Source organism: Pediculus humanus, genomic scaffold (assembly GCF_000006295.1).
Source record: "Pediculus humanus corporis 1103172107866 genomic scaffold, whole genome shotgun sequence".
Lineage (NCBI taxonomy): Eukaryota > Metazoa > Arthropoda > Insecta > Psocodea > Pediculidae > Pediculus > Pediculus humanus.
The window spans coordinates 559731-570036 of NW_002987445.1; the positions used below are offsets into that span (position 1 = coordinate 559731).

The window sequence follows — 10306 nt, forward strand, 5'->3', positions numbered from 1 at the left end:
TTTTTCAAGTAAAATAAAAAAATATTAAAATTAATAAAAAAAAAATGTCATTTTTTTTTTTTTTTGACGTTTGAATTATTTTTCACAACAAAAACATTGTTTGTTTTTGTAAAAACATCCCAAAGGTAATGAATGGGAGAAAAATAATAATAATAATAATAATAATTTTTTTTTATTTTAAATAATTGAACGGTTGTTACGGTTTTTCCTTTCCCGTTGTTAATAAACTTTAATGCAGTCAAAAAAAAGAATAAAAATAAACAATTTTAAAATTTTTTTCTCTGTTTGTTTGTTTGCCTGTTTGTTGTTATTTAAAAAAAAAAAAGGAGGGGGGAAACGAAAAAAAAAAAAAAATTTGTTGGTTCGGAATTAAATTAAAATTTTTTTATTTCGAAAATCGAATTAATCGCTTCTGTTGTTCTTGCTGTTCCTGTTCCTGCTTTTGCTCCTGCTCCTGCTGCTGCTGCTGTTGCTGATGATGATGATGATGATGATGATGATGATGATGATGATAACGATTTTGCCTTCCATCTTTTTTGTTTATTGTTTGTTTGTTTGTTTGTTTTTTTTTCTATGCAATTAATACGGAAAATTCGTGAAATCGATTTTGAAAAATCTGATAAAATAACATCGTCGCCTGGTTTTTTTTTATCGTTTTGATTTAATCGTGCTGTTGTTGTTGTTGTTTTTAATATCACCGCTGTCGTTTTTTTTTTTTTTTGAATACTGTGGTAAAAAATAAAACCTCGACGTTTATATAACCGAAAATTTTAATTTTAATTTAACAAATTAATTATTCAAAACGTTAGTAAAGTAGTAAACCCCCCGGACTTTTTTTTTACCGGTAAAAACCGGTGGGTTTTGTCCGAAAACAAAATTTCCCGACAGAAATTTTTTTTATTTTATCTAGAATATTCGACCGTGAATGAAAAAAAAAATATTCAAAACATAATAATCATGTTTCAATATAAAAATTTAATTTTATGTTTTTTTGTAAATAACGACGAATCGAAAATAACAAAAATATAAATTTTACATAATAATAATGATTATAATAAGTGAAATTTAAAGTCGTTAAATGTAATTAACGCGAACGGCAACAGCAAATAAATTTTTTTTTCTTCATTTCATTCGGGTAAAGCCCCTTACCCGCCCCCTTTCCCCACACCCTTTACCTCTCCTTTCCCCCTCCTCCGTGCCTCCTACGGAACTTTAAACCTTTTAACGAATCATTAAACCTTTTTGCAATTTTTTAAAACGTTTAAAAAAGATTTATTTATGTTATTATTATTATTATTATTATTTTATTACTCGATTCACCCATCACGTAAGTAATTTTCTTTTTGTTTTCTGTGAAGGGAGGTAGGGAGAGGAAAGAAAAGGGGGAAAAGAGGGGAGGAAATAATAATAAAAAGAAAAAAAAAATTTTTCGAGGTTTTTTTTTGTTTTTGTTTTTAATTCGTCCATGAAATGAAAACAAAAACAAATATTATTATTATTATTATCAGTCGTGGAAGTGGAAGAAGGAGGGAAACTGGGGAGAGAGAGAGGGGGGGAAAAATGTGAAAAATAAAACTTTATTTTAGGATCAAATGGCAAAATCGTTAAGTTTCCCGCATCCATTAACATCCTAAAAATATTAAATATTTCCTTCCTTTACACACACACACGCGCGCGCGAAAAAAAATTTTTTATTTTTTTTTTTCTTTTCCAGTCATCATTATTTTCTACGAAAAAATTTTCTTTTCTCTCTTTCTTTCTTCTCCAATTTACCGAATAATAATAAAACACGCTGGATAAAACCCCCCCTCTTTCCTACCCCTCTCTCCCTTTTTTCTTCTTCATCCTCCGAATCGTTTTTGTATTATTTTAAATGATTATTAAAAACTTTTTTATTTATTTATTATTATCATTATCATCATCATTATATTTTTTTTTTTTAGAATTTTTTAAAGTAAAATTTCTTTTTTTTTTCTCTAGCGTATTTTCTTTTTTTTTTCTCTCCATGTTATGAATTATTAAAATAAAATTAAAAAGTTTTCATTAAAAAAAAGGGAAATTTTTTTTTTTTTTTATTGATTGGTTTTTGTGTAAAAAGTTTTCTTTTTTTTTTTCTAAAAATTATTGAGTGGAAGATTTTAATGTTTTAAAAAAAAAAAAAAAGTTTGACTTTTTTTTTTTAAAGATTTTGTCTTGATTGTTCTTTTTTTTCGGACTACAAAAAGGAAAAGGAAAAAAAAGAAAAAAAGGAAAATTTTTTTTTTTTTATTTTCTTGATAGTTTTTCTGTGTGTGTTGACTGACTTGGTGAAGTGATCTTAATGACTTTCCCATTTTCTCCACTTAAATTTCTACTAGGAGGCATTAATATTTTTTTTTTTTTCAAATCTTGAAAATGTTTTTTCGTTTTTTTTATTATAAAAAGATGAGATTTTATATTTAAAAAACGATGCAAGTTTGGTCTTTTTATAATACAATTTTACAGTTCCTGTTTTTAATTTTATTAAATTTATTTATTATTCGTTTTTTTTTTTTATAATAATCGATTGTTAAAATGGACGAAACGATTATTTCGTTTACAAATTCAAATCCAATGTGGCGAAAATGTTTTTTGTATAACAAAAGAAGTTTTTCATGTCGTGAATGAAAAGAAACGAATGGAAAATAATGAAATAAAACTTTATCTCATCTTTTTCTTCTTCTTCTTCTTTTAAAAACTTTTCTCATAAATCAGGTAAATTTATTTTTACTCACGACTTTACCCAAAAAAAAAAAAAAATTGAAACAAATTTTTTTTTTTCAACACACAACTTTTCTGATTTAATAAAATTTGATTTGTATTAATTTTTTTAACATTGAATACGTGAATACGTAATCGTGATTGTTATAATAATAATAATAATTTTATGTGTAAAAAAAATATGTGCGTGTGTGTATATGTAAGTCTCGTTGTTTTTTTTTTTTTTTTTAAATTTTTTATTTTTTCCCTTTTGCGTCGAGGGGTAATGTTTTTGTCCCATTACGCATCTTCATATCATTATTATTAATATTTATTCGTACAATTTATTTAAATTTTTAATGGACGAAACAGGAAAAAGAATAAAAATATATATTTTTCTTTTTGTTTTATACTCTATGCTATTCTATTCAAATTTAAAGCGGGAATTTTTTTACGTATTGCACTGCCACCTATTGATATTTTCATAAACTAATTTTATTTTATTCCGTTTCAAAATGTCGACGATGGATGTCGAGGTTGAATTTTTTTTTTGTTTTTAAATAGGTTAATTTAAAATTTGACGCATGGAAATTTTTTTTTTTGTTTTCTTTCTCAAATTTTACGTGGAAATTATTTTTTTTTGACAAAAAATTTTTATTAATTTATTTGATGTTTGACAAACAATGAAGTGGGAAATGTGAAATTTTTCCCAGGTTAAATGTATATTCGATAATTTCGTACATAACTCGTCACTCTCTCTCTTTCTCTCAAAAAAATAATTTAAAGGAATTTATGATGGCGAAACAAATTATTACGAATAATTTAATTGATGTGATTTATAATAATAATTATTATTATTATTATTATCATGAAAAATTTATTGATAAGCAATGGATAACAAAAGATTAGGAATTTTATCCAGGAATGAATAAATTTCACATGAGGATCGACATATTTGTTGTCACCAATTCGAAAAAAGTGAAATTTTAATTGATCATTCACGCTCATAATTTACTTTTATTCATCACGGTCAAATAACAATAATTCAAAATTTAAAAAAATTTTATTTTTTTTTGCTTTCAGGATGAAAAGAATCAGTTGCTTATAACGAACCTTTGGTTGAAATTGGTATGTATTTCATTATCATTATTATTGTAAATAGATAATAATAATAATATCGATTGTGTAATAAAATGATGGTTTTTTTTCCAGGAATGGAACGACGTCAATTTAAGATGGAATTCATCTGAATATGGTGGCGTTAAAGATTTAAGAATACCGCCTCATAGAATTTGGAAACCGGATGTACTCATGTACAACAGGTAAAATTATTAAAAGAAAATCAATTATTCACGAAGAATGATTAAAATAAATAAATAAATAAATAATAATAATAATAATAATAATCCGACAGCGCCGACGAGGGTTTTGATGGAACTTATCCTACAAACGTTGTGGTCAGAAATAATGGAAGCTGCCTTTATGTGCCCCCAGGAATATTTAAAAGCACGTGTAAAATAGATATAACGTGGTTTCCCTTTGACGATCAACGTTGCGAAATGAAATTCGGAAGTTGGACTTACGATGGATTTCAGGTACGATAATTATTTATTTATTTTACAAACGACAATCAATTAAATCAATCAATCAATTACGATTGATCACCTGTTAATTCTTTTTCACAAAATTTTTTTTTTTCCTTTTCGTTCGTTTTCACGATTTTCTCTCTCTTTTTTTTTTGTATTAATTCCCAAAAGAGGTTTTACCTTTTTACAATAACCTTTTACCGAAAGGTTGATTATTTTTTGTTCATTTTTTTTTTTCACTGCTCCTGTTAATTTAAAAGGCAACAGGAATCGTTTTATATATTTATAAACGTTCAAAAAAATTTTTTTTTTTAAATTGAAATACAAACTTTACCCCCCTCCTCTCCTCCCCGAAGGAAAAAAGGAAAAGTTGAAAATTAATTTTTTTGTTTTTAGTACGTTTCCGGTTTATGTAATAAATTAATAATGATAATAATAAAAAACGTTTTAACGGTTGTTAATAAATAAATAAACGTTTTTTTTATTTTTTAACGACTAAATTTTTGAAAAAAATTTTTGTTTTCTTCCTCCCCTCTCTCTCTCCCTCCCAACACAAAATAAAAATTATTATTATTATTATTATTAATTTCCAGCTGGATTTACAATTACAAGATGAAGGAGGAGGAGATATAAGCAGTTTTATAACAAACGGTGAATGGGATTTAATAGGTATCGTTATTTATTTATTTAATTAATTAATTTTAATTATTGCGGACGTTATTTAACGTTGATTGTTTTTTTTTTCCAGGTGTTCCAGGAAAACGAAACGAAATTTACTACAATTGCTGCCCTGAACCTTACATAGATATAACTTTTATAATAATTATACGTCGAAGAACGTTGTATTATTTTTTCAATCTCATTGTACCATGTGTACTCATTGCCTCAATGGCAGTTTTGGGATTTACGCTGCCTCCAGACTCAGGAGAAAAGCTATCATTAGGTATGATTCATTATAAAGTAGGCATGAAATTATTTTATATTGTTTGTCTGTATGTCTGTGTGTGCGTGTAAGTGTGTTTGCGCGTGTTGTTTGTTCTCAATACTCGAAGACAACTTTTAAAAAGGAATTTTTTTTTAATAATTAACGACCGATCGAATATTTAAAAAAAAAAACATTTTATTTGGTAAAAAGGTTAGAAAAAAAATTTAATTAAAAAAAAATAAGAAATATAAAAAGAGTATATGTATATATATATCGTCAACAGGTGTGACAATCCTTCTTTCACTGACTGTGTTTCTTAACATGGTAGCCGAAACAATGCCCGCTACGTCGGACGCGGTGCCTCTTTTAGGTATGTCCGTACACAATCGGCTACCTGAAATTGAGGTGTTTGAGTGAGGCCTTTGACTCAATTTTTCCTTTTTTAAATTTTTGCGTAGGGGGCAATTATTATTATTATTATCAAACTAAACATTTTTAACCGATTTGTTTTTGTACAAAAAAACTTAACATAACACAGCATAATTTTGTTTTTTTTTTTTTTTTTTTTTTTTAAATTTGTAAATTTTTTTTTAACATGTATACAACATTACCGAAAAAAAAACAATAATAATAATATTATTAATAATTAATATTTTAAATAAAACGATTGTGTGTGTCACGTGGGGGGTGAGAGGAGGCACAATCGTATTTTTAACAAGGTAATTTTTTACAGGTTTAATTAATATGTTTAATTTTTTTAAATTGTAGTTAATAATTTTTATTGTAATTATTATTATTATTATTTATTTATTTATTTAATTATTTACAATTAGTTATAGATTAATCATTAAATATTATTAATTAATTAATTTTTTTTTAATAAATAGAAATTTTTTTATTATTTTTATCATAATTATTAATTAATATATATTTTTTTTTGTATTTAGCTTTTGTAAATTTTTTTTTTTTTTTTGGTAAATTAATTACTCTACATTAAATTTAATTTTTTTTTTGTTTTGTTATGTTGGTAATAAAGAATAATAGTAGTTAGAATTATATTATTAGAAGCAGCATACATAAATTTTTTATTTATTTATTTTTTAACAAGTTATTAAATTGTATTTTATTGTGTATATATTGAGATTTGACGTAAACAAAAAAAAACCGTTAAAATTATTATTATTATTATTATTATTATTATCATTATGTATTTATTTGATGTTTTATTTGTAGTTTTATGTATTTATCAATTAATTTATTTTTTTAAATAATTGTATTTGTACGTAAACAATTTTTTATTATTAAAAAAATTAGTAATTAAATATATTTATTTATTTATTATTATGTATTTTATTTAATTATTATTATTATTATGTACTTTATTTAATTATTATTATTATCATGTATTTTATTATTGTTATTTTTTTTTTTTACATATTGTTTTAGCAGGACGCAAAGGGATTTTTTTTAGTATTTAAAAAACAAAAATTATGTGTTATTTATTTATTTATTTACAATAATAATATTAATTGTATTTGTTTATATTATTTTGGAGATAACATGTTGTTGAAAAAAGCTGTGATATGTATATCAAAATAATTGATAAGGATATCGATTTTTTTGGAGTATGATATTATTATCATGAGAAACATTATCGATGACGTAATGATAATTTATTAATATTATTATTATTATCGGCATCTCATGCGTGAAACTGATTAACGCAAAATTTGTCGAAAATATTTTTTTAAAATATATATATTGCAGCTTTTTGTTTGTTGTAATAAAAAAAAAAAAAAAAAAAAAAAAAAAAAATTATGCGTTTGTTTGGTTGTTGTCAATAACAACAGCGAATGCAAAAAAAAAATTGCGTGAATGTTTTTTTTTTTTTTTTTTTTTTTGTCATATCTGGAAAAAATCCAGAATTTTATTTTTACGTATTCATGTGAATAAAATTAATTTTGTATTTTCCAGGGGTGACAATTCTATTGTCGCTCTCTGTGTTCTCCCTCATGATTGCTGACGCTTTGCCGCAGACATCCGAAGCTATACCACTACTAGGTCAGCAGCAACACAAACAACAAACTACAAAAAAAAAAAAAAAAAAAATTTAAAATTTTTCTGGATTGTTTTTCGCAGCTCTTTTTATTCTATGCTTATATAGATAAATATCAATCTTTACTAAAACTTATTTACAAAAATTTTAAATAATGATAATGATATTGATAATATTTTTTTTTTTAAATTAAATAACTTATTTAATAATAATAATAATAATAATATTATTATTATTAAACACATCTTCATTCTGTTAGATCTTTATTTTTCTTGACAAAAACTGTTATTTAGCCAAACTTTTTTTTTTGTTTTTTTTTTTTGCATTTCTCGTCTGTGGATTTTTTTTTTTATGTTTCACTTATCACTTATCACTCGAATGCGATTTTTTATTTCTAAAATTTATTTATAAACGCGCGAATTATAAATAAAAAATCGCATTCAACTATTGTTTTCACAATTAAATTTTTAAATATTATTATTAGTTTAAAAAAAAAAAGTGTATATTTAAATTAAGTGACGTCATTAAAACAACGAGTGATAAGAAAATATTTTCTTATCGATAAGGTTTATTTTCTTTAAATATAAAACAACACGAAATGTTGTTTTGTTTTTTAAAAAAAAATATTTTTTTTATTGACGTCATTTAAATTATATTTTTCTTTTCTTTCAGTATAGTAAACATTTGAAAAAAAAAAAAAAAAAATTTTTTTCGGCCATTGATATTTCTTTTAGATTCTGCTGTTTGTATAATACATAAATAAAAATTTTCTTTTTTTTTAAATATTAATTTAAACATTTTGAGGCTTCGAGGTAGGCCTGATAAATAATTTTTTTAAATAACAATTTATCAATTAATTTATTTATTTATTTATCATATTAAAATCATATTTTTCATAACAATATTGACAAATGTTAAATGAAAAAGAAGACTTTACGTTACGAAAGAAAAATAAATATAAAAAAAAAACTTATGAACTTATTATTATGTAAAAAATAATCAATCGATAAATTATTAAAATTTATGTACTTATAAATTATTATATATTTATGTATACATAAAAAAATTTTATTCACAGTGAAAATCTACGACGATTAATATGATTTAAGTTTTATAATAATTAAAAAAATTTTATTCTTATTAACGTTATTATTTAACAAAAATAAAAATTACATGACGTCATCGTTATTTAATTTACATAAAAAAAAAGACACACACAAACTACGACGACGACGACGACTATGACGACAAACATAAAAAAAATACGTTTTATCACCTTTTATTATTATTATTATTATTAAAAAACAAAATGAGAAAAATTGTAGGGAAATTGACATAAAGGCCTCACGAACCCTCTTATTTCAGGTATTTTTGTTTGTGTGCTTTGTTTTTGTTTTTTATTCTACTATGTTTTTTTCAACTGTTTGTTTTCTTAACTGATTATTGTCTTTTTGTTTTCATAAAAATTTTTCTTTCATAAAAACACAAAAAAAAAACTTGAACTTACTATCATTTCAAAATCAATAATTAGTTATCACTTGTTATATCTATCTTGTAATAGTCACAAGTAGTTTTTTTTTTTTTTTAGTTTCTAATAAACTTATTTATTTATTTATTTAAATAAAGTTTGCTTATATTTATTTATTTATTAACTTTTTTATTAAATTGCAAATTATTAATAAATAATTTACAATCGTTCTCATCGTTTTAATTACTAATGATTTGATGATGTGATGTGATAATTTTTTTAAAAATAAAAATTATTTAAATATTATTTTAATTAATTACGATAATAATAATAATATTTTGGGGAGTATTCACGTCAGCAGACGATATTCGAATATCGATTGTAACTGTTATTTAAACAAAAGCAAACTTTATTTTAAATATTTTTTTTTTATTTCATTTTATAATAATTTATTACTCTGAATAAAAAAAATCATTATTATTATTAAATTACCGACGTTAAAAAATTATTCGGATTGATAAATTATTATTATTATTATAAGTGTTTTCATTTCTTATTTATTTCGTAATTACATAATTTTTTTTTAAATTTAATTACAACGTTCGTTTATAAATAAATAATAATATTATGTAAATTTTTAATGTAACAGGAACTTACTTTAATTGCATCATGTTTATGGTGGCCTCATCAGTGGTATCAACAATTCTCATACTAAATTATCATCACAGGAATGCTGACACGCACGAAATGTCACCATGGGTAAGTTTAAAATATTTTTCTTTAAATAAAACTAATCTAGTAAATCACGTGCAAAATAAAAACAATGAATGACGCCACGACGAATTATTTTTTAATTTTTTTTTTTATGTTAAATTTTGGTTTTTTAATACTTTTTGAAAAATTATTATTATTATTGATAAAATTGGCGATTTTGCGTTTGTTCGTTCGTTCGTTTTTTTGTTTTGATTGGTCGAAAAAAGGTTGAGAGGTTTATAAATTTTTGATTTTTTCTTTTCCTTTTTTTTGTTTCATTTAAAATATCATTGTTTACATTTATTTTTTGACAGTTAAAATAATAATAATAATAAGTGAATAATTAAAGAGGTAAAGAGGTAAAGAGAGTGAGAGAGAGAGAGAGAGAGAGAGAAACAGAAAGTTTAAATACGAAATTTAAATGTGTTAAAAGAAAATACAAAAAAAAAACCGAAACTAAAATTAATTTTTAAAAATTGTTTTCTTTTGATTTCTTTTTCCCCATTCCCGAATTTTATTTTTAAAAATTTAATTTATTTTTTTACTTATCCGCCATTTTTCTTTTTTTTCGTTTGGTATCAAACTACAATAATAATAATGATAATGATAATAATACTATTTCGTTTAACTTATTATCATTCATACACAATTTTTTTTTTTTTTTTTTTAAATGAGATTTGATTGAATCAAAATTTGAATAAACGCGCTAAAAATATATTTATAATACTATATATATATATATATTTAATCGAAAAATACAATAATAATAATGATAATAATAATAATAACATATGTATTAT

At 23.0% G+C, this 10306-nt stretch overlaps 1 protein-coding gene across 1 annotated transcript in view; it reads left to right on the plus strand.

The window, feature by feature from the left end:
- Phum_PHUM385970 (DrosGluCl, putative) overlaps positions 1 to 9584 on the plus strand; it is a gene marked incomplete at both ends in the record, with an annotated part of 15235 nt that extends 5651 nt beyond the window's left edge. Inside the window, 7 exons of the mRNA XM_002428435.1 lie at positions 3802 to 3846; positions 3931 to 4040; positions 4133 to 4313; positions 4898 to 4973; positions 5053 to 5247; positions 5513 to 5599; positions 9403 to 9584. Coding sequence (XP_002428480.1) covers positions 3802 to 3846; positions 3931 to 4040; positions 4133 to 4313; positions 4898 to 4973; positions 5053 to 5247; positions 5513 to 5599; positions 9403 to 9584 — 876 coding nt within the window. The remainder of the gene's footprint in view (positions 1 to 3801; positions 3847 to 3930; positions 4041 to 4132; positions 4314 to 4897; positions 4974 to 5052; positions 5248 to 5512; positions 5600 to 9402) is intronic.
- Between the last annotated feature and the right edge of the window lie 722 nt (positions 9585 to 10306).